We start from the raw sequence: 18504 nt of genomic DNA, 5'->3' as shown, positions 1-18504 counted from the left end.
ATTTTTGCAGGATCTGAAGTGCTGACCAGAACCAGCAGTCACTTTTCAGCAGGATCAGGACAGCAGATGGAGCAGATCAGGTGTGGTGAGCCCTTCGAGCTCAGAATCCTGTCTCTATCCTTTCTGCCTCCAACTGCTCAAAATTCCATTTACAATCTACATTTTACTGGCTTATCTTTTGAAACATGAAGCTTTAATAAACTAATCTTGTTGCTGTCGTAATAATTAAATCCACACCATAGATGACTGTCAAAATCATCACCTCCAGCATCCCAAATACAATCTCTATATAAAAAATAGCACCTGTGAGCATGATTTAATCTAGTTTGGTCACCAATGAGCACACGGTATTTTGATTTTTCCTTTCCTTCATCCTCCCTGGGAAGCTTTCTTGTCTCTGGATGATAGTGAACTGCAGTCTCCCCAAGGCTTCAGAAGCACATAAAACTTCCAAAAGTTGTTTTCCTGCACCTTTGCTCACCAAGGTGCAGCCCCAACCAAGGTTTCTAATGGAGAGGTGTGTTCTCCTGTGGCTGGGCAGGGGAGAAAGTGAACCTTTGCCTTGGACTGCTGCAGAGCTCCAGGACCATGAAATAACGTGGAATGCCACATCAGGCTCTCAGATTATTTCTCTCCTCGCTTCCTGATTGCTACTTCTGATTAAGGAGGACAAAGCCACACCAAACCACTGAAGTAAAAGCCAAATCCCATTAAGCTCTTTATAGAATTCACTTTATAGGTCCATCAGCCAATTCTGCTCATTATTACCCCATTTTACTGCCTCTTCTCTGACTCACTCCTGCAGCTGAGCTCATAAAGGACCTGGGTTCACTCTCAGCAACCACACCAATGCCCTGACACACAGCATTCAAACCAAAGAAACTCACAACAAACTCATACAAATGATCAATCAGCTGGAACAGGAGAGAATGAAAATTAAAAATGGGGGTTTAGACAAGCAGTGCCCATTCTTCCCCTACAGCTGACCCACGGCAGGACTGACAAGCAGAGAGGCTGGCACTGAACCCTCTGACTCTGAGAGATGTGCAGGGTTGGGATCCCAGCAAGGAGGCTCCAGAATAGCAGCCTTGGCCACATGTCAGAACAAGTCTGCAACTGTGGGACAAAACAGATCCCCAGTTATCAGCTCACCCACACTGATCTTTGCAGCTCCTCTGCACTTTGCCCCACAAAGACATCAGGAGCATTTATAAAAGCATGCAAAAGCAATTACAGTAAAAATAAAACCAAGGTTATAAACACAGTCTGGATGGCAAATTTGCCTCTTTTTCTATTTAGAGCTGGCATTTCAGCATGCAGAAAATTCTCACTCCTCCTCTAAAACGTGTGCTTGGGGCTATATAGCACATGCAAAATAAATTGCATTTATATTGGTATTTATATTCTCCTCTTCTTGGCCACACTGCCTTGCCTCTCTTGTTTAGTCAAATAGCCTGCCAGCTTCTCATCAAGAAGTAGAAATTGGTTTTCCATCTCCTAGGAGATAAACAAGGTTCCCCCCTTGCAGAGGGAAGCCAAGCTGCTGAGTGCACAATTTGAGAACAGTCAGTGCCCAGAAAGGCTTTGCACCATCCCAGGGATGTCTGTGCCCTCTGTGATCCCAGTCACCACCCTGGACAGAGAAAAACCACTTTAAAAAGTAAATTTATGTCTTTTCAGGCAGTCTTCTTTGTGATTTTTAGTTAAACATAGACAACTCTGACTCATGGTACTGCTGCCTTACAACTAAGGAATTTTATGTACTCTTGTCATACCAGAGGTTAGTAAAATATGCTTTATACCTCTCCATGGTTTCCCCTTCTCAGTTCCCAAAAGAACTGGACTATGGGATCAGGCTTTCACACTTAGGCTGTACTAATTCAGGGAAAAAACGTTACCACACTCAACAAAGGCAGCATAAAACAATCTAAAATATCTTAACTACATGGCCGTGTAATAAATAGAATAATATAGAAATTTTTGAAGTAATTTTTTAACAGTGGCTTTGTAAAACCAAGATGCTGTAGTTTTGCAGTTTTAAGCTGTAACTAAAGTTAAAGATTATGTATTTACAAAAAGCACATTTTAAAATGAAGTCTTTATCTGCTCGATGTCAAGCTGTAACAATGTAACAAATAAACAATGTTAAAAAAAAACCCCAACACAGGTGAAACGTGCAACTAGCTTTCATTTTTACTTCAGCAATCGGGAGTCACCAGGACTGGGTTGACTTTTTGCCACGTTGTTGCTAGTTGTAAAATCACCCCACCAAAGAGACAGACCTTGTCTCGTTGAGAGCCCAGTTGTGCAATGCTCTCTGCGTGCTGTGGCCTCGCAGCAGATCAAGAGAACACCAAGGACCACCCCAGGAAGAGGGACAGCCTTTGGTCCTCCACCACATCACACAGATGTCACCACTCCATGGCCATTTTTCTGAAGCATCTTACAAGCAGCTGTGAGATGCAGAAGAATGAGATCTCCTTCCAGGGACACTCTGCTCGTTCCCTTGGCCACAGCATGCATTTTTAAAGAGAGAGAAACCAATCAACCTTAATTCATGTTGCATTATTCACTGAGTAGCTACAGTCTCATCCAAAAATCCTAATTGTCTAATAATTCAAGTCACCTATATCAAACACAGCGCCAAAGGAATGACTAGAAAGCCAGAGGCTGCCTCACACACACATTAAATCTTGCTGTTAAGATGTCTAGAGAAGCCTTTTTTTGAAAGAAAGCAATAAATACTGGCCTCTTGCATAAACATGTGCAGTGCTCTTATGTGTACAGCCACTGTGCTGCCTGATATCTCACTGCTGTCTCAGGAGTGCTGCCTGTCAATCTCCCAGCATTGCAAATCTACTTTCCAACCCTTGAGTTCTGACCATTAACATGAAACCTGGCACATTCCAGCTAAATTACAAGCACTGTTAATTCCTCTAAGCACAGACTGGCATTTTCGTGTATGGGAAAGCAAATGCAGGAAGGAAAAAAATAAAAATAAAAAGGCACAGCTGAGCATTTCTGATGTTGCTCTTATCCTATACATACCATTAAGGAATCATCTACACCCCTTCTGCAGCAGAAGGTTTGCAGACCTGCCAGGGAAACCTGGCTCTAGGTGCAGCCTTTCCTCTGGGTCAGCCTGGACTGCCAGGTCCAGCTTCCACCATGACCTCCTGCACTTCCCCAGCTCCTGGGTTATCCTGGGTTTAACACCTCTTACCACTCAGTGCCAAAGGATGCTGAAGTAAAGGGAAAAAGGGCACAGGACAAAATAACAGAACAAAATGGTGCAGGGTCTAGAGGGGAAACCATCTGAGGAGAGGCTGAGGGTTTGTTCAGGCTGGAGAAAAGGAGACTCAGCAGTCTTCAGCTTCCTCCTGAGGGGAAGGAGAGGGGCAGGCACTGATCTCTGCCCTCTGGTGCCCAGTGACAGGGAGGGAATGGCCTGAAGCTGTCAGGGCAGGGTTAGGTTGGATATCACGAAAAGGTTCCTCATCCAGAGGATGGCTGGGCACTGGAACAGGCTCCCCAGGGAAGTGGTCACAGCAGCAAAGCTGACAGAGCTCAAGGAGCATTTGGCCAGAGCTCTCAGGCACATGGTGTGACTCTTGGAGATGGTCCTGTGCAGGGATAACAAGAGCTGGGACTCCACAACCCTCCCAACTCAGAACCTTCTATGATTCAATTAACTGCCTCTTCCTAAGCCTTGAGTTCTTCACTCGACATGAATGTGTTGGAGCAATCTGAGCTGCTGCTGAAGCTGCACAGAACCCACCACAGAGCACAGGGAAAGGCTGAAGGCTTGCTCAGCAGCAACACAGCTTTCCAGGCTTGTCCACACACACCAAGCAGAGAATCAGCCACGAGCTGGCCATGGGGCAAATGGAAAGGGTGAGGAAGTCCAGCATTTCCACTGACTGCAATCACAAGCTTCCTGCATAAAGAAATGGTGATCAACCTGCTAAACCACCTACCCCCACGAGCTTCTTGGCTGCCCTGTGTGGTCCCACACCACCCCAGGGAGGCTCCCACCGGCTCCAGGAGACTTTCTGGTTTATAGGAAGGCAGGACAGGACCCTGAGCACACCAGCAGGTCCTGAATGTACCCTCAGACCACAACCTGAGGACCTGTGGTCTGTGGGACAGTAATGACATCAAACCTTGCATTGGCTGGTTGTCTCCACAATTGTTACTTTCAATCACCCATCCGGCCTGGGGACAGACTTTCTAGCAGAGCCTGTTGTGTGAGGACAGGGGGTAATGGTTTTAATCTGAAAGAGGGTCAGTTTAGATTACATATAAGGAAAATGTTTTTTTTCACAGTGAGGGTGGGGAGGCCCTGGCACAGGTTGCTCAGGGAGCTGTGGCTGATCCATCCCTGGAAGTGCTCAAGGCCAGGTTGGACACAGCTTGGAGCAACCTGGGACAGTGGAAGGTGTCCCTGCCCATGGCAGGAGGGCTGGACTAATGACCTTTATAGGTCCCTTCTAACCCACACCACTCTCTGATTCCATTCTGTGACTCCAGCTCTGTGCCTCACCTGACCTTCATTCCACATCCATGTTACACTCCTGGCTGGTTAAGCACAATTCAGCCTCTTGGTGCTCATCACCTCAGAGGAAGTCACTGTACCAGCAGCGTGGGCTGCTCTGAAGGCACAGAAAGTGGCAGGGCTGGGTACAGAGCAGTCTCTGTGCTGACTTGCTGTGAGCACTGAACCGCCCCTGACAGCAAAATGACTTTGACATGAACACACGGTACTCCACATTTTCACACAGGCATCTGTGCTCCAAATATTTTAGTGAGCATCCAGCTGTTCTCTCTGGACCCTACTCCAACCATATGCACTGTTTACCTTTCAAATTTTATTGCTCCAAGGGAAGAGAAACCAGACATCATCTCCTTCTCTAAATGCTGGTATGCTGCCAAGTTCTCCTCCTGTCCACCGTTTGCACACTCTGGGAGCTAACATTTTCCACAAGCCCAATAACCTATTTTTTACAGCTAATCCACTACCTGGCATCAGGTCTCCAACTGTGAAGAAGATTGTCATGGGATTATATTTTTTTTTTGTTGGTTTACATACTAATTATAAATACAGAGGCTGAATTACAGCCTAGAGAGAATCAAGGACCTGCATCTGGAGTGTAGGACACCAAGCCCCATGTCCTCATGGGTGTGTGACAACATGCTGAAATAAAGACAAAGCATTAATCTCTTTGTGACTGCTTCTGATGTGCAGCACTTCTGTTGAAGACGCTTTTAAGCCTTAAGCGTTCCCATGTAAACAAAACCTCAAGCCGCTACAAAGTAAGCTTGTGCAATTGGAAATAAATGTTTATTTTGAAATAAAAAGAAGGCATCTGCATATATACAGACAAATCATAAGCCTTTGATCAACCCTACAAAGCATGTCTGCATATAACAAAAAACTGTCAGGCTCATAACTTCCTCTGGAAAGAAAAAGAATGTGATGTCCTACACCCTACTTATTCACCAAGATTATTTATGCCCCTAAAGAGTACTCTTTTGTTTATTCAGTAACAGAAATAAATCCAAACTAAAGATCTGTAGCTGTCAGTTAACAGGGCAAGTGCTTTACAAATGAAAGCAGAAACAAGGGTGGGATAACATGGGACATGCTGCCAGTGCTGGCACTCTCACAATGTCCCAAACTTGCATCTCGTGCTTTCCTAATCCATCACAAGTAAACAGGCAACCACAAAGATTACAGGCACCAGCAGAGGATATCTGTCATCACTGAAGCTTTTCCCCTACAAATTCATGTTGCTTTAGCACCACCTCTTACTTTTGGGTTTGAATTCTACCCTAGAGCACCTGTACTCCCCACTCCTTCCCTGATACACCATTCCATCCCCACAGAACCAGAGTGATCCTTGTTTGAAAGGTGCCGCTGGAATTCAGGATTGGGGTTAAATAACTTCCATAATAGAAGGACACAACAGAACACTCTTGTACTATCTGATATTACAGCAACGACGTTTGTCTACACAAGTATTAAAGGGAGGATAAATTTAAATATCTGAAAGGCAAATATTCTGGGAAATAATATTTAGAGTGGCCCCTGTCCATTGGAGCGGGTAATGAGGATGAATAATTTACAGCTGCACTTTGGTGGCCGCTGCAGCCGAGGAGAGCAGCGCCGCGCGGAGCTCGGGGAGATGCCGACACAGCTGCTCACCAAGTGGAATAATCAGCAGCACTCCCAGCAAGAGTGGTCCACTAACCTGCTTTACTTAGGTGACAAATGGAACAGGAAGCAGTGGGAGGACAAGGAATCAACAAAAAAAAAAAAAATAAAAAAAATAAAAAAGCCAGCATGTTCTCAGTGATGTCAGAATTTCATGCTTTTGCCGTACTGCACATTCTGCCTCGGAGGAAAGCAGAGCTGTGCTCGGGTTTAGCCTCTAAATCATCACAGATTGTTGCTAAAGGTTTCTTAGGGTCAAAAATGGGTGCCTGGTTTGGCACGCTTGCATTCAGGCCTTCCTGCTGTGCCACAGGGAGCTGGGAATGACATCCTGGGAGCAGCATCCACTCATCGCCCTTGTTCTGGTAACAGTGAGCAGAAGGCAACAAACAGCTAACGAAGCAAACACGCTCCAAAGAACTCTCCAGAAAGCCAAGCAAGGCTCATCATACTGCTGGGAATCTGGCATCATTTGATACCTCTCCCAGTGATGTGCACAGGACTGAGTTAACAGACTGAACATTAATTTAGTACAGATGTTGCTCAGGTGGAAGGATGGTGCAGGTTTCATCAGGGGATTGCCTTGTAAAAAGATGAAGAGCATCTGGAGGAATAACACTGGCATAAAAAACTGTTGATACAAAGGAGACAGATGGAAGAAAAAAATGTATCTTTGAACAGATTAAAGAAATCTATGTGTACAGCTAGGAACTGCCAGAAAAGACATGCTACAGTCTGGAATAACTCTCATGAAACACAGGGAACCACAGCACCTTGCAATTGTGTCAGGGGACAGCTTCAAACAACCTCCCCCTACCATGCAGCCTTGACAGGTTTTGCTTATCCCGCTCTACAAGGTTTTTTGTTAAAATCACAGTCCATTTATTACCCAAAAATAGGAAAAAGCAGATAGACATAGGTGTGATTCAATGTAGCACAGGGAGAAGGGTCACCGTAATAAATAATCATAGAATAAACTGCACAATTTAGAGCCAAGACCCTCTTCCCAGCAGCACTTTGTCCACTAAAGTAGCCCAAGCAACTATGCCTTGCAAAACTTTAAGAGTCATTCTGAAGTTGTTTGTTTACCCATCCACAAACAGAATATGCCTAAATACAAACCCAAAGAAAGCTGGTCATGATGGATGGCTCACCTATTACCTGCCTTGCCTATTATTTACAACATGCCTTGGTTGGGTAGCATTTTTTTTCGTTGTTTTAAAGAATTTCCAAAGTGCTTTCAGCATTCTACTAAGCAACAGGAAGCATTTCTGTCTTTACACAAATTTTACTGACTGACATATTAAGCTGCCTGCAGCAGAAATCTAAGAAATCCATTCACAAATGCCAGATCACACATCCAGCCAAGCAGAATAAGAACCAGGAACAGCCTCAGCTTTGCTGTACAAAACTCCCTTGTCTTCACAATCCAATATATTATCCAAAGATTAGCTTACAATTCATGCAAGGTAAATCAAAGCCAGCTCTGGAGCTCTGCAGCTTGTCTGTGATCAACGAGATCAATTAGCAAATGGATTTTAGTTAGACCAGTCTAAAATGAGATTACATTAGGCTCATAGTGGGAGGCTGGGTTTCAGTAGCACAGCCCTGTAGTCTCTGTGCTGAGCTCAAAACAGCACAGGAGTATCCATTGCAAAATCCATATTAAACTGGAAAGGGGCAGGCCAACAGCCAGCCCCTGACAACAGCTACTCCATTCCCTCCCAAAATGCAGGAACTCCAAAATGCAAGGAACCTGCTCCATCTCCTGTGACAGGGACTAGAGCAGTGTTCCAGGCACGGTTTGTGTGCAGTCAAGTACTAAACCTGGCCTAAAGTTTCTATGAACAAAAGCAGAAGGGCTTAAAAAAGACAAGGATGCAAGCCACGGGGATGGAAAAAAAAGTGTTGATTCATTTCCAGCACAAAAGGTGAAGGAATTAGTGGAACTGCTCTGCACTTAAGGGCAGGTCAGGCAGGCAGATTTAAATAGGAGTGGTTCAAAACTGTTTGGATTATATTCTCTACAGTACAGAGGAAAAGACCCAACCCCTCCAAAAATGAACAGAACATTGTTCTACTGATGGAAACTGTCTTAAGTCATTGCTTTCCTTTTGTTGAGGCTTTTAAAGATTCAAAGGAGGCAGAAGCACAGGTTAAAATGTTAACAGTGTTTAAAAGAGCATAAACATAATATTTTATTCTTCACCTCCTCTTGCTTTGCCAAACAAACATCACAGCACATTACAGAACACCACCGTAACACAAGCACTGAAAATAAAGAAATCAAAATGCTGAATTATAACACTTTTCAAATGAGCAACTCAAGCCCACCATGAAATCCCAGATAATGCTAACCAAGCCCAGGAAGTCACAGTCCAACATCAGACTACAAAGTTCCATTAGCAGAGACACCATTTGCTCACACTGTCAATAATAAACCAATGGACAGAAGAGAGCAAAAAAAAAAAAAAAAGAAGTCTTATAATTGCTCCAGTCCCCCATAAAAATATTGCTGGATTTTCAACAACATTAGTAAGTTGTCTTTAAAAGTTACTACAGTCAGTTTGGCCTACACAGAAAACTTCAGTCCCTCTTAGGCTTATGCTGTTGGGGAGAGAGGTTTGTGGGTGGGTTTTATGGAATTTTGCTACTTTAAAATAATAAAGCAAGACTTTCCTCTTTGCCAATGTATGTTGAGTTTTCCAAAGATAGCCCACAGACTTTGGATCCTAGGACCATAACCTTTAGAAACCTATTCCAGGACCTGTACTTTAGAGGAAAGTGTGATTCTTTTAACAAAATCAGCACGATGAGTTGAGTGAGCTACTAAGTGTCAGGTTAAATTTAATAATAACACCTGCCTGAGCATTGCTTCCACAAAGTTTTCAGCTTGGAATGCACCTCTGAAGAGTTTAAGGACAGACTGCCCCATCCCACAGACACTCTCTTCAACTATTAATTATTGTAGCTGTGGTTTTAAAATTCTAATCAAAAAATAGGTGGAGTTGAGTGGAATTAAAAAAAAAATCACATATTAACTACGTCACACCCCATTTCCCAGGTCTAATCAACAAAAGGAAAGTAATTAATGGCCTAACATTTAGAGTGACCAGCATTACTGATGTTAGACAACTGACTACACCAGGAGCAGCACTTATTCTCCTGCTCTATAAATATACAGGAAGCCCAGAGCCATGTTCAAAAATTAGTAAAATTAACTCTGCAATAAAAGTGGAAATAATAAAAGTAAGGAGGTTATAAAGCAGTCAAAAATTCACAGAAAGAGCAAGAAAGTAAGGAGTGAAGCAACACAGAGGCTTCAGTACTTTAAAGGCAACAAAAGGAAGATACAGAAAGTAGCAGGCTCTATTAAGAAATTTTGCAGAGATCACCACTTAATTAAACAAGCCATTTAAAATTCAGTGAGCTTAAAACCAAGCACCTTACTAGAATAATCTAGAGTAGTCAGAAGGCAATAAACACATGCAAAGAAGAAGATATACTCATGTCCACAGGGGAGAGGCAGCACAGCATTCAGGGAGGACACAGAACAAAAGGAGGAGGCTCTTCCAGCTCAAATCACCAGCAACAAACCAGGAACCAGTGTCTCTCCAGCACAGCTATCTCCCAGAGTGGCAAGCTCTCACAGGAAAACAAAGCTCTATTCTCAAGCAATGAAGAAATACTTCCACCACTGAATGACCTTATAAGCAAGAGGAATCCAGCTGTTGCCGTCTCAAACTATACAAAGACATTTATTGTCCCAACAAAAGAGGACAAAGAGTTCTAACAATCAAATATAGCATGCAGGCTGTGAAAGGCCAGGCATTTGCCCATCAGGATATTAAGTTTACCAATTTAGGAGGACTAAGGACAGAAAAGTAGCAGGACTACGTGTCCAGCACCCAGTGCCAAGAAAAACAGAGCTGTGGGTTACAATTTGCTTACCTTCTATAGAAGGGGCCTGGTCCACAGCTGCATATAGCATCTCTTTCAAAGCCTGCAAGGGAGAGGCAGAGAACAAGGAACACAGTTAGTATGAAAAGAGGGAAAAAAATTTACACTGTTTTGATATGCCTGTTTGAAAACAAAAGCAATTAAAGCCCTTTCATCCTGCAGACTGGCACAGAAAGCTATAGTGTGTGATGTCAAGGCTATCACACATATTTCTGTTCACAAGTGAAACAGGTTCGTGTTTACTGACTGCTTTGTCCAAAGCCTGTTATCTTAATAATCTATAAAATTTATTCCAACTGTACATTTCAACATCTCCCTTTGGAAAAACGTTTCCCAGTTGGCAGGACGCTAAAGGAAAAAACGAAGAAATAACAACAAAACCTGAAGTGTTGCGTGACACAGAGGAGTTTGTCAAGGCAAATGGAGGAAAAGCAGCCTCAGGGATTTCTCATCACTGTTATATAGGATCACAAAAATAAACATACATGCTAAAAGCTGAAGGCAACATGATGAAGGAGATTAGAGAAGCAAGGATGATGGCCTTCTCCAGAAGTGGGAACTGAAGAGCAACATTAACACCAGCCAGAATTAATTAAGTAATCAGGTTTCAGGTCCTGGAGGCACCATGAGCTGCCTCGCAGCTCCTTTCTGGAAGGCCTCTTCCCAGGCACTTGTTGAGGTGCTGGCATTACTCCAGGCACAGGTTAAAGATTTGCTCGCTCACATCCACATAAACTGAATTCTGATCAATGGCTGAAGGAATGAGGGGAGCTCAGGGGAGAGCTGATGATCACAATGATGATCAGAGGGTGGGAGCACCCCTGCTATGGAGACAGGGTGAGAGAGCTGGGGGTATTCAGCTGGGAGCCCTTAGAGTCCCTTCCTGTGCCTAAAGGGGCTCCAAGGGACTGGGGAAGGACTTGGGACAATGGCCAGGAATGACAGGACAAGAGGGAACGGATTCAAACTGACAGAGGGGAGGTTGGAATAAAATGTTAGGGAAAAAAATCTTTACTGTGAGGGTGGTAAGGCCCTGGCACAGGGTGCCCAGAGAAGCTGTGGCTGCCCCATCCCTGGAAGTGTCCAAGGCCAGGTTGGACAGAGCTTGGAACAGCCTGTTCTAGTGGAAAGTGTCCCTACCATGGCAGGGAGTGGGAACAAGAAGATCTTAAATGTCCCTTCCAACCCAAAACATTCTAGGACTTTATGAATAACCTGAGCCATAATTTTGGAACTAAAAGCCACAGAGAAGGACCTATTCCTACTGCACACATCTTAATGCTCATAATACTGAATGTGAGTACCCTCCTCCACCACCACAAAAAACTGACCTTATTCCCTCATTTTTGAGCCCACAGAAATCTAACACAAAAAAGTAATTCAGGTCTTTTTAGTTCCTATCTATTCTGCCTGATTCCCAGCATATCCCATATTTCCATAATCCTGAAAGCAGAGGTGTGTGTCACAGTGCCCCAGGAGAAAACTTTCCAGGTTAAATGACAAATCCCCCAACACCCTGGAGGTAAAAACCATCAGCTCAGCAGCTGGGAGCAGAGTGCTGTTGTAACACACTGGGTAAATACAAGGTCTAAAGGACAAGTCTGTTTATCACAAGATACCCAAGGTGGCTGCCTGCACCGGCAGCTCTGGCATCTCTCAAAGGTCTGGCTCCTGAGTCCACAGAGGTCCCAGCAAAGGTCACTTGCATAATTGTTTTCCCAAGTGAGCCACTGCTGGATGACACTCATGCCAGCAGCACAGCTCTCCTCTGCTCTTGGTGCTTCTCTAAAATCCCTCTGATGAGCACTGGCCACTTCAGTCCTTTTCCCCATGACTCACTGGACAGCAGCACATGATCTGCCTCTGCACACCAAGGAGTCAAAAAATCTTCCTTCCTTTCCATCCCAGTCGTCATCCTCATCTACCTGTAACTTTTTCCACGAACCACAACCAACATGTGACACAGGATAAACAAACCAGAAGAGACAGCACATTGAAAGTCACTGTAGTAACAACTCATCTCTTAACCCAGCCAGAGGTAAACCCAGTGTAATTCCTATCTGGTTTTATCAGTCATTTAAAAAAAAAAAAAAAAACAAATTAAAAAGGACAACACTGACAGTCCTGCACTAAACAATCCTGAAAGCTGAAGGTGTCAGTCATCCCACAGACCTCTCCCCATGCAGACTGACAGAGTACAATCTGGCAGCTGCAGGGCAGCAGATTTTGTTACTGCTTTCCTGACCTATAAAAGTAAACCAATAACCTCAAAGTGAAAGACTCAGTGCTCCTTCACACCTAAACTATTTAGTCCTCTAGATTACAGAATTTTAGAAACGATCGTTTACAAAAGTTATCCATCACTGTCAATGTGAAACACTTAAGAATTACTCTTTCTGCCCTCAAACTAAACAAAATGGGTTATTTCCCTGCTTTAGACTGTGCCAGACCTTGCACCATCAGTAAACTTGTGTAAATACGTACGAGAGAACAAAAAAAAAAGGCAAAAAGAAAATTAAAATGCAACTATCAGACCTTAACATTGAACAAAAACAAGGACAAAAACCTTAAAACACTCAAAAAAACCCCACTGTTTTAAAGGAGTCTTTCAAACCACTTAAGCTCCTCTAAGCTCCTCTGCTAACAGCCCGAAGGACAAATAGTGAAATAGCACAACAGATTTGTGTCAGGAGGTGGCAAGCCTGGGTGTGAACTGCCTATCATGAAGCTGGGTTTGACGAGCAGAATTGGCCAGCTCCCAAAAACTGAAAGGCTGTTTCTGCAAGAGACACTGAAGGCAAGCAGGCAACCTCAGCTATCCTCTCCCCCCACCCACTTCCTGCTGCAGGTGGTGTCTGGGAGAAATGATGCTCAAAACTTAGCAACCTGTTTCTCTTCTGCAACAGCAGAAGGACTTAAAGCCTGGGGTTTTAAGGACTTCAAACCTGGGGTTTTAAGGACTTCAAACCTTGAAAAAAGGGAAGGGAGGTCACCTGCTCACACCTTTACCCAGCTCTCCCATGAACTTTGCACCTGTAATAACTGTTCTGCTCCTCCTCCCTCCACAGTTGTTGGGATGTCAAAGGTATAATGTACTTTTTCTATAAAAATACCATCAGTTTACTGCAGAGAAACAAATTCAGGCCAGATTAACTGCAACCAAGCAGCCACCTGGCAACTGTACAAGTGAGTTGTACAGTTCCATCAGCTGGATGTGCAGATCCACATTTACATTTAGAAGTCTGAGCAATGCTCTCCTCCTGAAAGAAATCCAGAAAGGGACATGAAAGCAAAGGAACCCAAGAGGATTTGTGGATAATAAACAGAGGACTAACAGCCCCAATATTTCCCTGCATCAAAAATGAGCATTATATGCAGCAGAGCACACTCTCAGCCAAAAAAAAACAAAAAAGAGCATCAGCTGAAATTCATGCAAGTTACCTGAATTTGTTCAATGCTATGCAGAAATGACAATTCAGTCATGTGACACAAAAAGTTGGGGTTCTGTTTGTTTTCATGTTTTTCCTGTTTTCCATTCTTTCCATTTTCATATTTTTCCAAAGGAACTGAGGGGTAAATGAGTGGCCCAGAACTTCTAAGGCAAAATGAACACTGAAGCAGTGCATATCACAGCTGTAGTTTAACAAGCTAGGAAAACGTGACTCACTTTACAGAAGAAAAATGCACTGCCAGAGCCCCTAAAACAAGGTGAGCAAAGCCCTCCACTGCTGCTGCCAGGGTGAGGCACATCCACATCTTCTCATGCAGTCTTTAGAATGGAAATTTAGAATGGAAAGCCAGATCAAGTCCAGCATGGTTTAAAGTGCCATGTTAATGTTTGCTCAGTCATGGTAAATGTCTTTGGGAAAAGCTGAATGAAGCAGAAGAGCATTCACTGCCATTTTCCCTCTTTTCTGTAAGCCAAGTGCTTCTTCTCAAAAAGCTTAGATGTACAGTAATGGTCACTGCAGAGCTTTTGCTGAAAGAAAATAAGAATCTAAGTCACACCTATCACAATATATTTTACTTTTGCCTGTTTAAAGAAAATGAATGGTTTTTTCTCTCCCTAAAGCTCTTACCCTGACTACCAGCCCTAAGCCCAGGCAACCTCCATACTTCCAACAAGCACACTTAGAATACTTAAACTGATTATTTTTGGAGGGAAAGAGCATGTGGATGGAGCATGGTAAGAAGTTCTGAGCACTGTCAATTGTTAAAGGTGATCTGAAAGTAAAACTACATTTTTAGGTATTGAAAACACAACAATCCCACTCCCCTTTCTGAGGTTATCACCAACAGATTACACCTGGTCTGACAGGCAAAGCTTGCTCCAAATCCCATCGAAGGATCTCACAGGTTACCTGGGTCCTGCCACACTCCAGGAATCACCTGCTCTCCAGTGGAAATAACTACAAACACCAGAGGAGAAAATTAAGATGAGTGCATGTAAGTTTTATGATACAGAACTACTTAGAAAAAGCAATTTCTGCATCATCTTTTAGTCCTCTCATGGGGAACAGCTTCAAACTGAAAAAGAGCAGGGTTAGACCAGATATTAGGCAAAAAATCTTCCCTGGGGTGGGCAGGCCCTGGCACAGGGTGCCCAGAGAAGCTGTGGCTGCCCCTGGATCCCTGGCAGTGTCCAAGGCCAGGCTGGATGGGGCTTGGAGCACCCTGGGATAGTGGAAGGTGTCCCTGTCCATGGCAGGGGGTGGGACAGGATGATCTTTAAGGTCCCTTCCAATCCAAACCATTCCAGAGTTCTTGAAGGTGCCATCCTGGAAACAGGAAGAATCTTTTCAGAGTTAAAAACCTGCCCAAGAAGATCTCTCACTCTTGAGAGGCTTCCTGAATTAATTAAGAAGAAAAAGATATAAACTGTGAAGAAACAATATAACACTATTAAATATACAAACAATGCTTTCAAATGTTACTGTGACACCTTCTATAAGAATCACTCCTCACAAGTAACACAGGCAAAGTTTAACCTCACATTTCTAATCAACACCTGGGAATTTTTCCGGACAAAGGAGGGCTGGGTGCTTTTTGCCTCAGGTATAATCAACAAGTAAATGGAGGTAGTGCTGGGCTTTTATGCACTGCACCCACACGACCACCGGTTACTGAATAATAAATGCCAGGCTATTCCATCACTGTAATATGCATGAGCAGGAGGCTGACTCACATCCAGCCAGCTGCAACAAGGCAAACAAAGAGTTTGAAAGTTATTACTGAAAGGGAAGGTGAGGTTTGTGTTTTCCTTCACTCCACATTAAGCTGTCTATCCAAGGAGGAGATTACTTGTGATTAGAAAGAGTAACAACTTGAAGGAAGTTGTTCTTACTGAAATCTAAATTAGAAAGTGGGCTGGAGGAAGGGAGAATGACATAATAATAGTGCCCTAGTTAAAACAGCTGAAAATTAACCTCCCATAATGAAAACAGCGGCCGAGGAGCAGCAGAGCTCTTCACACATTAATCAAGGTGTCGTAGTTCACTGGGTCTCCTTCCCCTCTCTCCACAGCTGTTTGCTCAGCATGCAGCCAGATCTTTCACCCTTTTATTTCCCCCTCGCCTTCCCCTCCGACACACCTCCAAAGCTGCTCTTAGGAAGATATCCAAGTTTTCTTTTTTCAGGAGCAGAAGACAACTCTCACAGGGATAACCCATTAGAGACACCATGCAGAACTAAGCTGGCCCTTTATTTTATCAAGACAATGGTTTTCCTCCTCCTCAAAGACTGATGGCATTATTTGGCCATCTAGCTCTCCACATCATTCAAAGAGATCACAATATTGTTGTAAAGCCAAATCCAACTGCAGTTTTTATTTAAACATCCGTTCCGTGCAGTCAGGTAAAGGAAAACAAAGGAAGAGTGAAAAGGGTAGATATAAACTTCTCAAGCTCAATATTACAACAAAGCAAGCTAAGATAAATGTGGTTTTCCTTGCAAATGCAGGCAGATTAATATGGATAGCATAAATAAATTGCTATTATAGTCCAGGGAGAAAATACAGGCCCTCAAACAATAACAAATGTTGCGTGGTTTTAACTGAGTCAATCATTCAAGAAGTTTTGCTGATCACGGCTGTCCTATAATCAGCTTTCCGTTGCTTAGATTTAATTATTACTTGTGGAAAAGACATCGCTGGCACCTGCCACTTTTACTGCTGACACTGACATAGGAAATGGTTTTACTACAAATAACCACCCCCAGCTCTGTCCAGTTCCAACCAAGCCCAGAATCGGTGTGATAAATCTGAAACGAAGCAATCAGCATGACCTTTAGCAGGCTGGCGTGATAAAGCCCAAAAAAGCCGTGTTCTGCAGATAATTCACGATTAATGCAGCAGAACTTGGTGCAAACAGTGCTCATAAACGCCCCGACTGGAGTGTGAAACCGCGAGCTGCAGAGCCTTACTTAAAAACCATCATAAAACGGGAGTTGGTGGGGGTTCAGAACCCTGTTTTGGGGGGCTCGGGGAGTTGATGGGGGCCCGGAGCCCTGTTTTGGGGGGCTCGGGGGAGTTGATGGGGGTCCGGAGCCCTGTTTTGGGGGGCTCGGGGGAGCCCAGAGCGGTGCCGGTGGTCCCCGGCAGGGCAGGGAGGGCGCCGGGAGCTGCCCAGCGCAGCGGGATCGCCCTTGGGAGGCCGGGAGCTCTCAAAGTCACCGCTCCTCCGGGAACCGGCGCTGGTGCTGAACCCCCGCCGGGGCTGCGCGGTGCCGAGCGTGTGCCCCGACCTCTGTCCGCCGGCAAGGCGGTAATTAATTCACTAATTAAGGAGCCGGACAGCCGAGGGGTGCCCAGCGCCGCAGCCGCAGCCTCCCCGCCGCGGCGGGCGCACACACGCTGCCTCTCCATCAGCACCGCGCCGCGGCACGGCACGGCGGGCACCGGGAGGCGCGGGGGGCCGGGGCCGGTGCCCGCAGCCCTGCCCGGGGCCGTACCTCATACTGGATGTACTGCTTCCGCCACTCGGGGGTGATGTGCGCCGCGAGGTGCTCGGCGAACTTCATCCTGCCGCCGCCGGCGGGCCGGGGCCGCGCTCGCTCCGCGCCCGCAGAGCCGCCTCGGCGGCGCCTGGCTGCGAACGGGCGTCGGTAGTGGGGGGCGGGGGGGGTCCGCCGCCACCGCACATGGGCCCCCGCCCGCCCNGCTGGGGGGCGCCGCGGCTCGCGCGGGTTTGGGGCGCGGGAGCGGCACCCGCGACCCCCGGGATGGGCGGGACAGCCCCGGGGAGTGCGGGCTGCCTGGGGAGAGATGGGATGGGAACGGGAACGGGAATGGGGACGGGAATGGGAACAGGGACGGGAATGGGAACAGAAATGGGAACGGGAACGGGAATGGGAATGGGATGGGGATGGGAACGGGAACGGGAATGGGAATGGGAATGGGATGGGAATGAGAATGAGAATAGGAATGGGAAAGGGAAAGGGAATGGGATGGGAATGGGAACGGGAATAGGAATGGAAATTAGAATGGGAATGGGAGTGGGATGGGAATGGGAATGGGAATAGGGGTGAGACAGGAATGGGAATAAGGGTGAGATGGGAATGGGATGGGGATGGGATGGGATGGGATGGGATGGGATGGGATGGGATGGGGATGAGATGAGGGATGCGATAGGGAGGGAATGGGAAAGGGATGGGATGGGAAGGGAATGGGATTGGGAAAAGAGTAGGATGGGATGAGATTTGCATATCATAGGCTGTGGAACGGATGTGATGGAAAGGGAATGGGGTGGAGATGAGGTGAAATGGGAAGGGGATGGAAAGGGGAGAAGTGTAGCAGGGAGAGTGGTGGGCGTGGGGGAAAAGAAGTGGCAGGATGGGGAGGGATCAAGGAGAGGAAAGACAGAGAACAGAGGTGAAGACGGGGGAAAGAGTAGGAGAAAGTGCAGGATTGAGGGAGGAGGGAAGCTGGTCTGACAGGCCACAAAAGACCAGGAGAAAAGGGAAAAAAAGATAAGAGGGGAAAAGAAAGGGGGTGGGAGGGGAACAGGAAAATTTTCCAAAACCTGCATGATCTCCACTGCCTTTGCCCTTGTCCTGCCCATCAAAGCCAGGCTGGGCGAGGGGGAGCAGGGACTCCAGGGCAGCTCTTGGAGCAAAGCCACCTGCACAGGGCCGTGTCTGCCCTGAACAGACACCCCTGGGGCTGGGAATTCGGTACCCACTGGATCATGGCCCGAGGGACCAAACTGGAGCCGCTCAGAACGGGGTTGCCACCCTTGGTTATCCCAAGGAATTCTCAGCGGCCCTAACCCTACCCCTCCCCACTTCCTTGGTTTGGAGATTTGCGATCAATTTTGGTTTCCTTGAAGCCTCCC

General features: G+C 45.7%; 1 protein-coding gene across 1 annotated transcript in view; it reads right to left on the bottom strand.

The window, feature by feature from the left end:
- XPR1 (xenotropic and polytropic retrovirus receptor 1) overlaps window positions 1-17323 on the bottom strand; it is a 112776-nt gene extending 95453 nt beyond the window's left edge. The window contains exons 1-2 of the mRNA XM_041478944.1: window positions 17123-17323; window positions 10166-10217 (exon numbers count right to left, since the gene is read on the bottom strand). Coding sequence (XP_041334878.1) covers window positions 10166-10217; window positions 17123-17191 — 121 coding nt within the window. The 5' untranslated portion in view covers window positions 17192-17323. The remainder of the gene's footprint in view (window positions 1-10165; window positions 10218-17122) is intronic.
- Window positions 17324-18504: the final 1181 nt, after the last annotated feature.

Source organism: Pyrgilauda ruficollis, unplaced genomic scaffold (assembly GCF_017590135.1).
Source record: "Pyrgilauda ruficollis isolate IOZ18807 unplaced genomic scaffold, ASM1759013v1 scaffold47, whole genome shotgun sequence".
In the NCBI taxonomy this organism is placed as follows: Eukaryota; Metazoa; Chordata; class Aves; order Passeriformes; family Passeridae; genus Pyrgilauda; species Pyrgilauda ruficollis.
Note: the sequence above shows the minus strand (reverse complement) of the source record. Positions and strands in the feature narration are given on the sequence as shown.